An 18,085-nucleotide genomic window follows, 5' to 3' on the forward strand; every position below is an offset into this window, starting at 1 on the left:
GACGGCACAACACCGCTGCAGTATATGCAGCGCGATACAACACAGTGAGGGATATTAGGAGGACAACTGGGCATCCCAATATCGTTTCTGACAGGTATTCAACCTGTCAAAAACATAATTCCGGTGATAAAAATACCAGAGAAAACCCCAAGATGATCGGAGAGAAATCAAGTATATGTTCACCACATGCTACACACCCGACTGTGGGAACGTTTCAGGAACTGAGATCTGACTGACAGGACAAACATTTGCTCTCCAAATACAAATTTGCCTCTTCTGTCTGTACTCAAAGGAGAACATTTTGAGGGAATTATTAATACAATTTGGCACATAAAGATGTTACGAATCCATCGAGAATTAAAAAAACAAACATTAAACCACCTTTAAATTTTCATTTTAGTGTTACAATAGCGACGTGATAATATAAACAACACACAGAGATTGAACGATACATACAACTTGCATATTAAAATATTTTCCCCACTGCCTCACAAACAACAAAGTTTTCAGTGATAAAGGTGAAAAAATACTTTCAGTGTTCCATAGACACTGAAATAACAGTGTTCAGGGTTCAGGCCAGTCAAAGACAGAGCAAGTAAATCCAGTGCTATAGAATAACAAGTGACTGTGTACGCTAACCTCTCCAAGCGCCTCCCCCTTCACAAACAGAGTGTGAGACATTGTATTTGTTTAAGTACATGTTCAATCGTTCAATCAGCCGTTGGCAGGCTTTTTCCATCCTCTCCCCCTCCATCATTCTTGAGGCGCAAGGGGCTCGGGGTTCTCCTCCATGACCGGGTAGACCACTGAACAGAGCTTTTGGCACAGATGAGTCATTTTACCTAGATACAGTGACAGGGGAAATTAAGTTAGTTTTTAAACTCAAAAGGACACATTTCCAACTTCAAAGTCCCAACATCTTTTATGTAAGACACCGGGATGTTGCCTTACCAATGGCAATATCAAACCACTGTGGCTTGGTTTCCCAGTAGACTCCCAGGAAATATACAGGGACGCCTGTCATCATGATGGCCAGACCAATACCGCACACCAGTGGTTCAGAGTAGAGGGAAAAGACCAGCAGGAAGGCCCAGAACAGCAGGTAGATCACGGGCCAGACCAGGCTCACCTGGAGGATGAGGGTCAGTGTTGTAAAGACTCAATTATTACTTCAGACGTGTTTAAAGTTTAAAGTTAAAAAAAAAAAAAAATGCAGTCACATCATTTAACAAGCATCAATACATTTTGGATGTGCAGTCTTGTGCTCATGGATGAAACACTGATTTGAACATTTGTGTTGTTATTATGTTATGGCAATCACAATTTTCTGCATGTTGGGTGACAAATGTCCACATGAAGTTGGTCTGTCTGTGTCTTTACCTTGATGGGTCGATACATGTCGGGCTCTTTGACGCGCAGCACAATCTGCCCAGCAACAGTGACGCCATAGAAGAGGTAGTTGATGAAACCCACGTAGTTTATGAGGGTGTAAATGTCACTGGTGCACAGCATCAGCAAAGTGGAGATCAGCTAAATGTGGTGAGACAGGAGAAAGTCTTCACTTCTGCACAAGGTGAGGACAGAGATGACACAATGGACAAAGAGTTTCAGTGTTTTTGTTCAGACTCACGGTGAACAGTAAAGCTGGGATAGGAGTGCTGCGTGTGACGTGGATCATGGCCAGCAGACGTGGGAGATGGCCTTCCCTCGCTCCGGCGAAAAATAGCCTGAGAGACAGAAGCAAAGACAGTTGAGTCCTGAGAGCAGAGCCAGCTGGTACTCGCTCACCATGTGCACAGCTGAGGGAACGGCTCAGGAGACGCACTGCTCGGGTGATCAAGGAAGCACCAGTGCAGAAGCAGCTGCAGAAGTGGCAATTGCGGGGTGAAAAATGGACCAAAACAGGAGTACAATGGGTTCAGTACTTTTGGATATGTTACTGGTCAAGTGGATTGGCTGAGGGGAGTCAAATATGTACGTGGAGGAAATTGAGTTTTGGATTCAGGCTCTTTCCCAACAATGCAAAGATGAGTATTAACACCGTAATGCATTTTACTCCTGTCAAGCTTCTCATTTTTACCCTTTCACCTTGTTTCCCCATGAACATCTACAGGTACAGACACAAAAACAGCATGGGAGCAAGAGAAAACAAACAAAAAAGAGAAAGCACAGCAACCACAGGAGCTGGAGTGAGAAGAGAGGGAGGACCGTAGGGGGAGAGGACAAACTGACCGCGACGACGTGAAGAGGGAGCCATTGACCCCCCCGAAGGTGGAGAGTGCCACAGAGATGGGCATGATCCATGACATTACGCCTAGCAATTTCTCTCCAAATGTCTGGGAGAAATATCAGGAGCAGAGAGAGAGAGAGAGAGAGAAGAGGAGGAGGAAAAAAAACAAGTACACAGTTCAAACACATACATAACAGCGACGAATCAGAACATTTCAAAACACTACAACAGGTCGACAGACTCAAGCAGCAAGTGTCAGATCAATGTGGATCCTCTAAACGGCTGCTGGGCTGCACAGCTACTCCATTCAAAGGGATTACAAACTCTGAGCTTCTAAGCACACACACACACGCACACACTCAGATTTGAGTCATTGTGGGCTTTCTCACCACCGCCACAGCATTGGAGGCCAGCAGCTCCTGCGGGCTCATGGCTGTGACATAGGCCACGTTGGCGAACACGTAAACAAAGGTGACCACGGGGATTGAGATGAAGATTGCACGAGGTAGATTCCTGGGAGGATGAAAGACAAGATGGTTCATGGTACAGCAGCCATTTCCGTGACCCAGCTCTGATGTTGCCACAGAAAAACCTGATTAAGATCTGAGTGAACATGTGAAATTTTTGGTTTCATCGTTTGTGTGTTTTGTTACCTGTATGGGTCAACTAGCTCCTCTGTGACGTAGTTGAGGAAGTTCCAGCCTCCATAAGCAAAGGAGCCTTGTAGGAAGGACAGAGCTATCAGACCAACATCGTAGTCTCTGAACGTCTCGAAGGCGTGTGCTGGCTCCAACCAGTAGTAGTGACCTGTGAACCATCACACATACGTCAGATTTCAGGAACATTCAACATGCTGTGAACCTCTTTTCACTACCACAATCTGAGCAGCAGGGGGCACCAAACACAACATGCAATACTTATTGCAATACAGATGGCTGCCTTTTGATTATGGATTCTGAGATTTAAAATGTGTTCACAATACAATTCATCAACACACTCTTTATCTTCCTGGTTATGACCAATATTCTGATATTTTGTTTTTAGGTTTTTACATTGACAGTTTTAAGAATGCCTTATAAAGTATTTACTTTGTTGAAATCTAGAGATATTTATTCTTATGCAGAAATCTCATTGATGGGAACAGCAATTAAAGAAGCTGCAGTCACCATTTTAGTAGTCAACCCTTTTTCACATTGGAATCATAAATCCCATAAGAGGCCCATGGGGGCTATATCATGATGGTAGCTAATGTTGCAGCTTCCTCTATTTTGTCATGAGATGATTCACAAGAAATAAGAGAAAAACTACATATTTATTCAGAAATACTGGACAGGTTTACCACGTCAGACCTCTGAATACGATTTAAATGAAACATCACTCTTCAGTTCAACTGTTCACAAAAAATGCAACTTGAGTTGATGCTGCTTCAATTAAAAGAAACAACAAAAAAAGGCTAAAAGCCAAAACAAGCAAGAGACAGACAGTAAGAAACTAAAAGATTTTGAGACATGTTGCCAGGGAGGAAATACCACCTTTGCATATTTGGACGACACCCATGATTATGATGAGGCCCAAGGCCAAAAGCTTGCCAGCAGTGAAGACGTCTTGGACACATGTGGCCCAGCGCACACTGTGGCAGTTCACCCACGTCAGTAACACTGAAAGGACCACGGAAGAAAAGCTTGAGTGATATTGACAAACATGAAAAAAAGCTCAATTCTTGAGTCAGACAGAGAAACATTTTACATATTATGAGACAGTAGTCGTCTGGCTCACGCTGCAGAGGAAATGGATTTGATTTCATAGTTTGGTGGGATGAAAAAAAAATGTGTAAAAGATCAATCAATTTTCTGAATTAAAAAAAGTACTTCATGTTGGGAGCTCAGAGAAGAACAGGATGAATGTAGCATAGAAACAGGTAAACAGGCTTTTAAATAGCTAATTCACCTTGTGCTGTTATAACTGAATACATTTGCCTGATTCAATAAATGTGGTTATTGCTGCAGCCTGAAGTCTTTCAGAATAAGCCCTCAGGAACAACACAAGTGAGCGAGGAAACATTTGACTGAACAAAGAAGCTCGTCCTCTGGTTGAAACTGGAGGACATGACAGAAGTTCCACCTGAAGTTCAGTTCATGTTCCAGCTGTGCAAGATAATGGGCTGCACAAGTAACATTTTAAAAGGCCCTATAAAAGGTTGCTGTGAGTCCATGCCTCCAGTTTGTAATGGAGGCTTCTACATCTCTATCTGTGAATGGACAGACCTCAACCAGCAGCCATTTAAGGTAGAGTTTCACTGTATGACTCACGCAGGCAGACGGCAGCCAGCAGACGTAGGGCATTGTCTGGGGGGAGGCAGGAGGTGAAGAGGGGCTGCAGGATGTAGTTTGAGAAGGTGAGAGCGATCACAGCCTGGTTAGTGGGGTAGATGACCAGCACTGCAATCCACAGACGTAGAAAGCTGTGGGACAACAAAAAGGAGGAAGTTAAAGAGACACAGCAACACACACACACACACACACACACACACACACACACACACACACACACACACACACACACACACACACACACACACACACACACACACACACACACACACACACACACTAGTGTGTGAGAGTGCTAGCCCTCATTACAGCAAAACGTAATGGAGAACAAAGGAAATTAAGCGTGTTTGCTAAGTGCATTATAGTAAAGCACTGGAGCATTGTTGTTAAAGACAAGAGAAATGAGTGGAACTGGGTCATTGACATTGTGGGATGCTGGGAATACAAAATTACATTAGGAGAGGCTTTTAATTATACGGTGAGGATGATTGTGGAGGAGGGCTGGGAGCGGAGCTTTACTGTAAACTCTAATTAATTCCAGGAGGCTTGCTACAACCTTGCTGTGTAATTTTTCTTTTTTAAGGATTGCTTTTATGCATCATGTGACATAATACTACACAGGACCGGAACACAGAGTTTTAAAAAAAGAAAACCATGTCAGCACAAACACGTGTTAAAACCCCTTTGTGGAGATTATGTGATTTCAGTATCTCCGAAAAGGATTGGGACTCTGAAGCTTGTGTCCATAGAAAAATGAGATGATCCCAGTTAGCATTGGTACAGTTCATGTATTGTTTTCATCCATGCAGCAGCCAGCCCAGCATCTTTTCATACTTCCACTGCGAGACTATTTTTAAATCGTACACACACGCGCGAACACAGGGGCTTTTATCCCAGCCTGATTATCAGACAAAAAGTGTTTGTTCTCACCCAGCCAATCCTCCAAAGATGTCCTTGACGTAGGAGTAGTCTCCCCCTGACTTGGGAATGGTCACACCTAACTCAGCATAGCAGAGAGCACCGATGGCTGTGATAACTCCAGTGATAACCCAAACAAGGATGGACACACCCACTGAGCTAGCATTCTCCAGGACCCCCTTAGGACTCACAAAAATCCCTGATCCAATGATGTTGCCTGAGTGAGTTAAAAACAGAGGGCAGATTAAGAACCAAACCAGAAACAGGGTCAGATGCAGATATCACGTTGCAGGTATTGTGCACATCAACAGTGGGAGAAAAGCAGCATGAAAAACAAGCTTAAGGATGCTGATTGCAGGCTATAAAGGGAAACATACAATTTCCTGTCACATGACGCCCCATTTCCTACACTGCACATGTTGGGTTTTGTGTGGCTTTGTTTGTGTTAGGTTTCTTAGTTTTCCATAATAATCCGCACATCATTACCGGGCCAACACAGAAACCAGGGTACGGCTGCTTCTTTTCCAATGTGCAGCGCTCACGCCAAAACCATCCTTTCAGACGGTGATTGTAAATTAAGTCTTGACAGTGGTGGACACCCGTTAGACAGATTGCTTTTTATTGACCCTTTTCCCCCCCTCTGCATGTGTGGAACACTGGCAGGGACTCAGGACGATGAAAGAGCATCTATGACTCGGGGGAGTGCACAGAGGACGTCCCGCATTAACGACAGAGAGACAATGAGGGAGAGATTTCAGTCAGCAGGGCTCATCCACTCAGTGTAATGACAGTGGCTGTATTTCTAAAAGTCAATGCAGCTCTATGCAGCTACACTTTCTTTATGGAAGGGAAGATAATTCAGTCAAAACATTACTTTCCAATATTCCTTTTTAAAATTATGATGTTTTGATTATTACGTTGCCATGATTTAAACACTCTCACACCATACGTAGCCTTGTAGAACAACCTGCTGGACATTGAAGGTGAAATTGTAGTGGAAGGATGAAGGATGTAGTGGACGGTACTGTCATTTTGAACTCAGTCTTAGGCCATCATTCAAACCTAACAAGCACTTATGGGAATAAAGCATGGCAGTGTGAAGCACTGACATAAAACCACCATTTTCTTTACAATACATGTGTGAGGCGAAACCCCACATGGACCAACTTACCGATTATAATGCCACAGGCGCTGACAAGGCCGATCTGTTTTTTCAGACCCACCCCGGAGCTTCCTTCTGCATCTTTCCCCACATCCGACCTGGAGTCTGGGTTCTCGGACTGGCTGCCGCCGCCGCTGCCGCTCCGCTTCCTCGGACCCTCGGTCATCCTGAAGCCCGTCCAGCGTGTCCCCCGTCTTTTGTGGTCCAGGTGACGAGGGCAGCGCCTCCCAACTAAGCCTGCCAATATGTAAAAAAAAAAAAAAAAAGTATTAAAGTAGACACATTTGCTGAGTATTTTTTCCACCACTTTCCTTCAGCCCAACAGACGCGGTGCCCACCTTAAAGTGGAGCCAAACATAGAAACCCAGCATTAATATTTCACGGTGCCCCCCGGGGGAGGGGGGCTGTGTCTGGAAGCGTTTCTAGTGACCACAAACAGACTTTGAAATAACTTCAGTTTATGAAGCAAAATGAGCTCAAAATAGCTGCTAAATGTTGAGATATTCAAGTTCAAATTCACCGAGTAAAATAGCTCGCGGCGGCACCAGCCTGAGTTTTTTTTTTTTCTCTGCGACCAACAAGACCGTCTGAACTTGCAATTAAGCCCCCAGCACTGCCCTCATGCTCTTTGTTTCGCCGTGTTCACCTTAAGCCAGCAGCCCTAAGTGTTCACCCACCTTCTCTGCAGCCGCGGTGACTTGAAAAACCCCTCAAAGCTCCAGGTTATGTGACGGACTTCATGCTCGCCATTAATCCTCTCGGGGGTCCGTGTCGCGCGGATAACAAAAAGACTCCCAGCTGACAGCCTCGATAAATACAAAAGCTAGTTATTTTCAACCAATCAACGCAGTCCAAATTGTCAACATGCCTCAGGCCCCACCCCCTGTGGTCAGGCCCCACAGTGTCATTTCTCCATTAACTAAACACACAACATGCAGATACACAGTTCGTCGTGACACACCTAATGTTAACAATGAGTCTAAACCGACCTTCTGTCAGCTTACCTGTTCACATTAACAGTCAAGAGGATGAGCAATTACTAATTATGGCTTTTGGGAAACTTGTGTCAGCTTATCATACTTATATTTGGACTTTCTCATAAAACTTTTTTGTTGTTGTTTATTTAACGGGGAGCGATTTTATTGGTAGATATATGGGTATTTATAGGGCCACCTGCACTCCTGCACCTTTGCTGTCTTTAAATCAACCAGAATGGAAACTCTGAAACTTGCATATGAAATGCTTTATAGAGTGTGTGAGTATACTGTTCTCAATTTATTGCAGTTAAGTTTAAGCCACAAGAAATTCATGATTAATTCTCGAACACTGGCAAAATTTGATGTTTGCACAGACATCTAAATCCTCTTTTGTCCCGTTTCGTGCATCTATCCTACGCAACTGCAACTTTTAAGATATGTGCAACCAAGTGTATGCAACATGATAAGACCAGACAGGGCGTGCTTGTGGGCCTGCGCTCGTAGACCAAGTAATGTAATGTTCAAGTAAAGCATGGCGAATGAGGGCTGTGGAACAAATAAGTGTCAGGAGGTGGAGTGTGTTAGGCTGCAGAAATGGCCATGCTGGCATTACACTGTATTGAGCAGGATCACTGTCAGCTGTGATTGAGGAGCATATTTATGTGCCTTTACAGCATCTATTAGAGCTGAATTGATTCTGACAGCCGCACTGACACAAACACAGCTGTACACTGCATTAATGTGTCGAGTTCAGAACTGATGACTAAGTCAGTTTTATTATACAGTGCCACATCATAACACGTTATCTGACAGGAGCCTTGTAGCTGTGCTAATGAAGTAGAAAGGCTCCTGAGTGAGATAATGAATATCCAGTCACACCAAGATAAATCTAAACAGTGTTCCTTCCAGGTCTAACTTCATTGATCTGCACACATTAGTTCAGGGCGCGCTGAGAATGCCAACAATATTGATAACTTGTGGTCCATTGGATGGTCATCAGAGAGGGACATCCACTGGACAAGTCACAATATGCTGACATCTCATTTAAACTAACTGCAAATACATTTGTTTGGATGCTGTGTAAAATGTAAATAAAAAGAGAATGCAATCATAATAGATCTCTTATACAACCATGATACTATCACCTGTTACCAATCAACCTGTTTACCTGTGGAATGATCCAAACAGGTGTTTTAGGAGCATTCCACATCTTTCCCAGTCTTTAGCTGCTCCTGTCCAAATGTGTTTAAAACATGTTGCTGCATCAAATTCAGAATAAGCAGATACTTACAAAAATCAGTGAAACTGATGAGGTTAAATTCAATTAATTTCAATTGAATGTGTCAAAAAGGAAATGATCACAATCTGTTTCCCTACACAGCATCCTAACCTTGGAATTCGGGTTGTACTAACACTGCTCCTGTCATCCTGGCTCCTTTAAATACCATTCCCAAAAACATGCAGAGTGTGGAGGTATCAAAGTACAGAGCACATTACAGTGTTGTCTTTATTGACATGGTTCAAACATATAGAAACAAACAAAAAAACAAAGGTAGGAAGAGACAGCCACCAAACAGTATGCTATGTGACCCGAAGAGTGAAACCTTCCTCTGACGTAGTTGAGAAGTGCATTTCATCAGTACTAAAGTATCAGTATGGAATGTGAGTTTGATAAGGCAAAGGTCCAGGTGGATCGAGTATGTATGTCTGCAACGCCTGTTCAGAACAGTAGGGGAAAAAAAGATCTTAAAAAATAAACCAGTGGCGAGGTGTTTGACCATATCTCAACGAGCCAATCCCACAGCAACAATACACTTTGTGTACAGGTGATAAGTCCATGCCTGCTCAAACAGACACCTCAAAAACAGACCTGAAAATCTGGTTTATCCAATCAACTTTTTTCACGGCCGGCTCGAAAAGTGCCTTCCACTGGTCATTTTAAAAGCCAGACCACACTTTAGGGGTTTTGCACCACAAGTCCAGGTTTTCACTGTGTGTTTATAAAAAGAGGCGGGCCACCTCCACTTTGACTGCCACTGAGTCTTACAGAAACGTGTGTGTGTGTGTGCGCCTGCTGACGGGTGTGCTGTTATGTCATCTTCACAGGCCGATGGTGTAGGAGCGTCCTGCTGGATTGTGGATGGCAGAGCAGGAGGGCTCGGTCACGGCCCATTCGTACCACACCTTCTTCCCATTGTTGCAGCGCCAGAATCGCACCGTGATGTCATCGTCCCGGGATATGGAGATGGGTTGCTAGGAGAATTTGAGGAAGACGGTCAGATTAATGTGAATGCAACGATGTGTATTGTTAAATTTAGAAGGCAGAGGAATTTTATTGGGTACTGACGGTAGAACTTACTTTGAGGGGGAAGAGGATGGGGAACCAGGAGAACATTCCAGGTGAATGTGTATCTGGTTTTATACCTGTGTACACACACACACACACACACACACAAAAACATTAATATTTTTAATATTTTGATCCAATTTTAGCACAAGGAGACTTCCTCTTTAGAAAGACGACTTACTGAGAGTGACATCTTTATACAGCGTGGTCTCAAAGTAACCAGCAAAACCGTGGAGCACTGAGTTACAACCCACTGAGAATCTGAGGCACTGATACCGGTTATTGTTCATATCTGAAAGAAGAAAGGAAGGGTGATCACTCCAACGTTTTTGTTTCTTGGTATACAATATGAGTCAAGTGTGTTTGTGTCTACCTGTAGTGGGGTGTGTGAAGGTGAAGCACGGTTTGGGGTCTGCCAACTGGTGGAAGTTATGGAGGCGCACTACATAGGGCGTCTCGAAATGGCACTCTGGGTCCTTGTCACGTTCCCGGCATCCCCTTACTTCATTGTAAAGCTTTGAGGAGGACAGTGGAGCCAGGAAGGACGTGTAGGAACAAGGGATGCTCACTCCATCATCTGAGAGTGATGTGATGAGGAAGAGGGGAAAGAAAAAATGACTTGAGATGCAAGGAAGAATAGAATGGTTTGATTTGGCAAACAACTGAGGGTGCTCTGCAGCTACAGTGTCTGCATACACAGTTGATTCTTCTTCTTTAAAAAAGCAAATCAAAGAGTTGACACAAACCACAACACTGAAGTACCTTTGAGAAAGTGCTGCGCTCCATCTAAGCACTCAGGGGAGAGTTCATTGTCGCCAAACGATCCAAGCAGCTCGCTGACGATGATGTCGGCTTTCTCAGGTGCTGCCCACTCCCGCATGTCACATGACACCACTGTCACCTGATCACCCCACTCCTCAAAGCGCCAGTTCTCCAGCCTGAACAAGTATCAGCCAGCATTAGCATCACTAGTTTAAATTTCCACTCCACACATTCTTATAAAATCGACCAGACAGGCTTGAAACTTCCCAAATCCAGCCTTGCTAATATCATGATCCTGTGAGACTGGACCCAAACGGGTGTGTTCACATGATAAAAGTTAAAAAGTCATTCACTGGCAAGTATTTGCCTGTGAATATTTGTCCCTCGGAGACATGTGCGCTGACATAAAGGCCAGCAGTCCACTCACGTGATTACAGCATTGGGATTTTTCTCCACGGCGTACACCCTCAGCTTCCTGTCTGCTTGTCTGGCAGCACGCAGGGAGGCATTGACCAGCGGACCCCGACCTGCCCCCAACACCATCAGCACCCTGTGAGAAAAAGACAACATCATTCCTGAGGTTGCTGCAATCACTGAGTCTTGACTCATCTCACTCTAACACTGTCATTATTTCCTCTCAAGCACATCAGCCTGTTCTACTGCTGGAGGTATCACATGGAGCTTTATCAAGGGAAGAGTCTGCAAGTTTTCAATCACCAGGTATGAATCATTATGCAGACACAGAGAGATTTTCACACCAATTTCTGAATTCAAACTCTACTTTTATCGTTGTTTATACACAGATATGAGATACTCACTGAACATTTGTGTCTTTCTGCTCCTCTGGGACTCTGTCAAGTAGACATTTATATACAGCCTGTAGCCAGAAAGGCAAAACACAAGTGTCAATATGTTGCATAACAAACTCTTACAGAGCACAACTCGTCTAAAGCTGACTTCACACAGAGCGAGACATGTCAGCGATGTTCTGCAAAAGTGGACAATCTGTACCGTCCGTTAACAAGCTGTACAACCCTTCAGTTAAACACTGATTAAACAGCAAATGGAATTAATCTAAAAGCTCAGTGTAAGAATGGGCGAGACAGCTATGATCGCTGCTCTACCATTTCTATTTTTGTCTGGAGTCTCCTGTCAGACCAGTGGGTCTTCTATGAATACACTTTCCAACAGGCTACTCAATGACGACAAATTAAAATGTATCCCACAAATTTAAGATTTACATCTCCATAGTGTGGTGCCAAATTCATAAACATGAAGAGTAGGACATGTCTGGGATTTGAACAGCTGTCTTTTGGGTCTGTGGGTTACTCAACACTTGAAAAAACCCCACCTGAGTCAATATACAGTACACTGAAAATTTGTTGAAAAGGAGGGAAATCTAAACTTAACTAAAAACAGCATCAAATAGCCACTTCACATAGCTTCATGAAAAATGGCCACAAATCAATAGTTTACAGATGCAACAAGAAATTGGAGCAGGTTGTATGAAGCATGAACACTGAGCATTACATCAACACCAGGTCTAAAAATGTTTCTGTACCCTCGGTGGAGGGCACAATGCATACACTGTGTTTGCATGTTCTCTCTCCTGCATGTTAATTTACACTCCGTTATGAACTAATACTCTGAGATGTTTTACCAGGTGCAGCTACAGCTGTGTCTGATGGTCTTACCTGCTGGTACTGAGAATATTTAATAGGGTCTTTCTCAAACACTTCATATGTCTGAGACTCCAGGTTGTCCATTAGTGGCTAAAGGAGGCAGAAAAAAAAGCTTAGAAAAATACACAAGACACACACATTTCAAATACATGAGCACAAATGAGCGCTTGCTTACCTGGAGGGGGGACTGTAGGTAGTCTTCATAGCCCTTGGCGAAGAGCTCGTAGGCATTGGGTGCAGGCCGGTTCTGATTGAGGTATTCCAGGTACTGCAGGTAGGAGCGGAAGTCTTTCTCAGTGTGGCGACTGGTTCCCGTGAAGATGAACTGGGCCTCCAACTAAGGAAAGAGACCATTTTTCTACTTAGTCCACACTGATGCATTTGGCTGGTGATTCATTTCAGTCGAATCTGTTATGCAGTCCAGATTCCAAAAAGATGGGATGCAGTGTAAAGCATAAATAAAACAGTGTGATCATTTGCTAATCCCTTTTGACGCATACTCAGCGCAAAGACAATATATTTAATGTTGTGCCTCATCAGCTTCATTGATTTTTGTAAATATTTGCTTATTCTGAATTTGATGCAGCAACATGTTTCAGACAAATTGGACAGGAGCAACAAAAGACTGAGAAAGATGTGGAATGCTCCAAAAACACTGTTTGGAACATTCCACAGGTAAACAGGTTTAATGGCAGCAGGTTGGGGAAATGTTCAGCACATGATATAAAGGACATTACTACATAAGCTCAGTAACACCTCATAAAACCGTTGTCAGTTAGTTTGCAAATGACTACACCCTGGTTTTATATATGTTTAACATCGTGTTTTAACTTTTTTGGAATTGGGGTCGTACCTTGAAAAGAGAGAAGATTATACGCTGATGGGCTTTTGACAAAACAGGGAAGCCCTTCTTATTAGTCAGGAAGATGCTGGTGGGAAGTATGGCAGCTTTGATAGGCTCCCCGAGCCACTTATCGATCACAGCTTCAGACGGCATGTCTGCTCCTACTTCAATGGCTTAAGGAATACAAAGGGGGAAAAAAGAGACACTTTCAGTAGTAAACACGAGCATAATTATTTCTTAATGCACTGACTTTGCCGCAGGCTGTTGCTTCATGGTGTGCTCTCTCACCAAGACAGATCCTCTTGTTGTAATCACAAAGGGTTCTGAATGAGTGCCACCTAAAAGAGCAGAGGCAAGTAAACAGAATGAGCCACGATTTTAAAGGAAATCAATGACAACTGTTTTAGCATGCAGACAACACGCTAATGGAAGCGGGCCGGTGTGAAACTAACCAGCTCCAGGTCTTCTCATCAACGTTCGTGTCATCAAGGCCGGCACTCGGTTCATTCTCAATCAGATCTTCCCGCACATCCTCTGAAGCCATGAGCGGGACGTGTATCCAGAACTAAATCAGATGCAGAGGACGCCGGCGGTTAGCTGATGAATGAAGCTGTCTGACTGACTTTTCTGCAATCTACGTGCACATGTTGAGTTTGTTAATGCTGTGTCTTACATTTGAGGTGTGGTGTCCGGTATGGATGTGATTGAGCAGCAGGCGGGCTAGATTGGCATTATGAGGGCCCTTTAAAGGGATCATGAAGACAGGCAGACCAAGGTAGGCCGAGAAGTTCAGCTCCTGGGCCAGAGCCTGAACAGAAACACAGGAAGAAGAGTGATGAGGGCATGGCAGGATGATACGATGAGACAGATCCAGAGCAGCAGATATGAGACACCGGACAAGATCAGTTCACTCATGCTATCAAATCTTGAGAGCAGAAAAATGTCTCCAGCAACAAAATCTATGATGGCCTCAAAGAAAGCGTACGGCAAAGAAATTGTCCTAAACTTACGGCCTCTGAGTTTCTGCGTTCTGTCTCGATTTCTGAATCTGCGTTGATCCATGGCGAGAGCTTCCCGACAATAAGAGTATTCCAGTCTAGACAAAGCAGAATGGAAAGTTATTGGCATTTCCTGTCAATCCCTGCAGTCATTTAAGCTCTCAGTGATAACATCCATCTGTCTTACTGGCCTGGTTTGAAAAAAGTAAGTGATCAATGCCAGCGTTATGGCAGCCAAGTCACACATAAGCAACAATATGTCTGATTTCTTCATGATCTGATTTCTTAAATTGATTGTTTGATCATATGATTGACATTTAACAGCTGTCATGACCTAGATTAAGGTAGATAGACACCAAATTAGTCCAGACTTTATCTTCTACCTCCAACATATCTTGCATTATGTTTTATAAATACATTAGGCTGTTGTAAAAAAAAAAAAAAAAAAAAAAAAAACAACCCAAAACATAAGATTAGAATTAAGTCTGAGAATAGAAACAGAACCTAAAACAAAGTCCATATTCAAAGTTCAATATGTATTACAAAACTGTAAACTACAGTGATGATAATACCAAATAATATACCTTGCATTCATGCAAATAGGCAACATTATGGACTAGAGCTGCAGTGATAAGTCAATTAATTGATTAGTTTTCAAGCAAAAAGGTCGAACGTTTGTTGGTTCTAGCTTCTTAAATCTAAGGACTTGCTTTATCATTTATGACAGTAAATGAAGACTCTTTAGGTTTCAGACTGTTAGTTGGCCAAAAGAAGCAATCTGAAGTCTCTGCACTCTGATGATGATGAGCACATTTTTTAACATTTCGTAGACAAAATGATTGTGAAAAATAACCAGCAGATTGATTAATAATGAAAATAATAGTTGCAGCTCTGTTATGTGCTGTGCAGTAAGGTGCTGTATTAAGTTTTCATATATTAAAATAAGACCTGAACAGACATGGGAACCTGGCTTGGATAACTATAATTACCGATTTAATTGAACATATACGTTTTCACTTGATCCATCAGAATCAAACATTAAGTCATCCATCATCTTTGGTGTCACGGCAGGCCTAGTCCAGCATACAAGGGTGCACTTACCGAATTTATAGACAGCAAGAGAAGTAATTCAATAACTACAAGCGCCTGACATGATAGAAACATGAGAGGGTAGAAACACGAACCTCGTCCACACAGCAGCAGGTCTGAACGGGTCTGGGCACCGGGTCTGGACTTAGCGGGCTCCAACTCAAACTCTCTCCTGAACCTCGAGTGGAACAGGGGCATGCAGAGGAAGTCAAACCTGGACACCGGAGAAAGAAAGCACATTATTTATCATTCCTGTGACTTCTAATGTCAAATAGAGGTGAACCGCGATCACATTTGCTTAGCTATTCCCCAGCCAGCTCACAGGTTTGAATGAAAAAAGGGAGAGGGGCAAATACGGGTGTAATAAACGCTGAATACCAGTGTCAAGCATCGTTGTGATTGCGCACGTGCTGGTATTTCACCGGCTAGCTTAGCAAAGCATCACGCAGCGACCTTATGCTAGCAAGGCAGCGCGTCTCTCTTGTTCGCTCACATCTACTAAAAAAGAACTTGCAGAGTGCAGAACTCTCCTCACCCGAGTTTGGCGACGGCAGCTAACGTGTCGGCTACCTCTGGCACGCAATTCAAATCTCTTCCGCAGGACACCCTGCTCCCTGTGCTGGCAGACGCCATGATTTGAGCCGATTGAATGGGACAATCTTCTTGCTCTGGTTTACGAGGAAACTGGCGCTATCTTGGATCTGCAAGGACGTGCATGCTCATTGGCTAGCGAGATGATTTGGAGCCAAAATGGCGTCGTACGTACTTCAGTTGCATGTCTGTAAATTACCGCGATAACTGAGCATCTCAGTTCCCAGTTTTTGATTATTGAACTCAACTGTTGGCACATCAAAGCTTTCATGTCAAAGTTTTTGGTTTTTCTACAGAAGTACTTCGTAACACAAACATATGTTATGCTTTAATATAAAGTAAAAGCCATAAAAACAGATTCCACTGTCCATATAATAATTAGAAAAATTCTTAATGGTATTTCATCAGAGTAATTGTTACTTCAGTTCCTCTATTCCTAATTTTGCTGTTGTTGTGTGTCTCTGGGCTGTATTTTAGACACAGCTATGAAAAGTGTGGTTGCAGTTTTCCTTTAACAACAAACTGAAAGTGATGTGAAATATATGTTTTAATTTTGCACACAGCTTGCAAGATGACTCAGTCACTCCGCACAACATGTGAAGTCTGCAGAAAGTAGCTTCTCTGGATATCACTTTCACAGCAGGTGGGATGAAATATCACTTATGTCAACTCAAATGCTTTTGGACACAGGCATATGGGTGTGGTTGTGCATTTTTTCAAGGCGTTATATGTGGGAGTGCTATAAAAGGATAAAACGGTGGGTCTTTCAGACCAGACAGTTGATGGGAGAAGAAGAGTACAGAGCAGCAGTCAACAATACAAACCATAGTGGGATTTACAAAGCTTATTACTTTCTTTGCTCTTTTTCCTGAAGATGGACGCTGGTTTAAACTGTGTTTGAATTTTTGTCTGCCAATCTCCAAGAAAGGCATTGATTTTCTCATCAAGGAATCTAAAAATATCTGCTTTGCTTACACCGTTATGGCTTTGGAAGATATTTGTGGCTTGGAGGACACTCTTGTGCATCGCAAGTGGTTTCCTGCCTCTTATTTCGAAGATGCAGATACGTCTTTTCATATGACTGACTATTACAACTTTGGACCGAGGAGGCTAAAGAAATCTGCAAGAAACAGTTGGACCCCACTGCATTTCTTAATACCAGCTTTGCCAAACTCTGCTCCTTTCAACTGCAGACCTTCATTCCCCTTTTCCTCAGCCACCCATTCAGTGACAGCACACAGGCCCTTCCCTCTGTCCCATGGAACAACAACCTTGGGTTTCATCTTCCAAGGTGGTGTCATTGCAGCTGCAGACACACGTGCCAGTGCTGGGGGGCTTGTTGCCTGTCCGGATGTTAATAAGATTACCCCAATTCACTCCCATTTAGTGGTCACCTCATCTGGCAGCGGTGCAGACTGCATGCTGTGGGAGCGAATTCTTGCCAGGGAGATCAGACTCTACCAACTGCGGCACAGACGTCGCCTTTCAATACATGGCACTGCCAAGCTCCTGTCCTTTATGCTGCATCCCTTTAAAGGGACTGAAGTGTGTGTGGCTCTTACACTGTGTGGTTGGGATGAAGGAGAGGGTAACACTGACAGTGCAAAGAGCACAGAGGACTCATCCTTTATTACTGATGATAGCTCCTCAGCTGTTGTTAGTAGCCAAGATACTATTGCAATGGCGCAGTCTGCATCCCCCAGCAGTGGCCCAAAGCTTATTTATGTCTGCAGTGATGGAGCCAAACTGCAAGGGGATGTCTTCTCTGTGGGGTCAGGCTCTCCTTATGCTTATGGAGTCCTGGATGGAGGGCTGAGGTGGAGCCTGAGTAAGGAAGAGGCCATCTCCTTGGCAAGAGAGGCTGTGTTCAGAGCCACTCACAGGGATGCCTATTCAGGAAACAATGTGGACCTCTTCCACATCACAGACCAGGGGTGGAGCCAAAGACAGAGAGAGAACCTGAAAGAGGAATATTACAGAGACATGGGGAGGAGGGCAAAGATAGTGGAGGAAAGAAAAAGAATGATCTAATAGATTAATAGGGTTCAGGAAGGCTAAATGTTACAAACTGTAAAATCAGACACCTTCTTCATTTTTGTTAGCTAGCTAGAATAAATCTTTACTTCATAATTCATGTGCTAGCACCAAAGTTAGT

At 43.5% G+C, this 18,085-nt stretch overlaps 4 protein-coding genes across 4 annotated transcripts in view; 2 read left to right on the plus strand and 2 right to left on the minus strand.

The window, feature by feature from the left end:
- The window catches only part of LOC139339495 (E3 ubiquitin/ISG15 ligase TRIM25-like), a 308,448-nt gene that overhangs the window by 196,002 nt on the left and 94,361 nt on the right, over positions 1–18,085 (plus strand). The gene's annotated exons all lie outside the window — the stretch shown is intronic.
- On the minus strand, positions 730–7,440 carry slc7a8b (solute carrier family 7 member 8b). Its single transcript, XM_070973282.1, has 12 exons — positions 7,318–7,440; positions 6,650–6,877; positions 5,491–5,695; positions 4,540–4,691; positions 3,763–3,888; positions 2,884–3,037; positions 2,620–2,743; positions 2,233–2,336; positions 1,631–1,727; positions 1,381–1,530; positions 952–1,129; positions 730–842 (listed from the first exon to the last, which is right to left on the minus strand). Exons 2-12 carry the CDS (start codon positions 6,804–6,806, stop codon positions 754–756), a joined length of 1,536 nt encoding a protein of 511 aa, XP_070829383.1. The 5' UTR covers positions 6,807–6,877; positions 7,318–7,440; the 3' UTR covers positions 730–753.
- Positions 9,093–15,989, minus strand: prmt5 (protein arginine methyltransferase 5). The gene is made up of 16 exons (XM_070974108.1): positions 15,875–15,989; positions 15,435–15,553; positions 14,263–14,348; positions 13,926–14,060; positions 13,705–13,817; positions 13,541–13,590; positions 13,262–13,425; positions 12,584–12,745; positions 12,421–12,498; positions 11,545–11,603; positions 11,154–11,276; positions 10,727–10,902; positions 10,338–10,541; positions 10,146–10,256; positions 9,977–10,041; positions 9,093–9,870 (listed from the first exon to the last, which is right to left on the minus strand). Exons 1-16 carry the CDS (start codon positions 15,970–15,972, stop codon positions 9,718–9,720), a joined length of 1,896 nt encoding a protein of 631 aa, XP_070830209.1. The 5' UTR covers positions 15,973–15,989; the 3' UTR covers positions 9,093–9,717.
- On the plus strand, positions 16,625–17,961 carry psmb11a (proteasome 20S subunit beta 11a). Its single transcript, XM_070974124.1, has 3 exons — positions 16,625–16,628; positions 17,147–17,511; positions 17,635–17,961. Exons 1-3 carry the CDS (start codon positions 16,625–16,627, stop codon positions 17,959–17,961), a joined length of 696 nt encoding a protein of 231 aa, XP_070830225.1.

The sequence above is a fragment of the Chaetodon trifascialis genome, chromosome 11 (genome assembly GCF_039877785.1).
Source record: "Chaetodon trifascialis isolate fChaTrf1 chromosome 11, fChaTrf1.hap1, whole genome shotgun sequence".
In the NCBI taxonomy this organism is placed as follows: domain Eukaryota; kingdom Metazoa; phylum Chordata; class Actinopteri; order Chaetodontiformes; family Chaetodontidae; genus Chaetodon; species Chaetodon trifascialis.

What these genes read in the sequence shown, in the direction of transcription:
- prmt5 (XM_070974108.1), bottom strand. Translation starts at nt 15,972, where the DNA reads ATGGCGTCTGCCAGCACAGGGAGCAGGGTGTCCTGCGGAAGAGATTTG. An exon ending in TAATCTTCTCTCTTTTCAAG is followed by an intron (nt 12,746 to 13,261) that starts GTACGACCCCAA and finishes CTCTTTCCTTAG; the next exon opens with TTGGAGGCCCAGTTCATCTT. An exon ending in AATATTCTCAGTACCAGCAG is followed by an intron (nt 11,604 to 12,420) that starts GTAAGACCATCA and finishes TTCTGGCTACAG; the next exon opens with GCTGTATATAAATGTCTACT.
- psmb11a (XM_070974124.1), top strand. An exon ending in CACTGTGTGGTTGGGATGAA is followed by an intron (nt 17,512 to 17,634) that starts GGAGAGGGTAAC and finishes GCATCCCCCAGC; the next exon opens with AGTGGCCCAAAGCTTATTTA.
- slc7a8b (XM_070973282.1), bottom strand. Translation starts at nt 6,806, where the DNA reads ATGACCGAGGGTCCGAGGAAGCGGAGCGGCAGCGGCGGCGGCAGCCAG. An exon ending in GAGCTAGTTGACCCATACAG is followed by an intron (nt 2,744 to 2,883) that starts GTAACAAAACAC and finishes TCATCCTCCCAG; the next exon opens with GAATCTACCTCGTGCAATCT. An exon ending in ACATGTATCGACCCATCAAG is followed by an intron (nt 1,130 to 1,380) that starts GTAAAGACACAG and finishes CTCATCCTCCAG; the next exon opens with GTGAGCCTGGTCTGGCCCGT.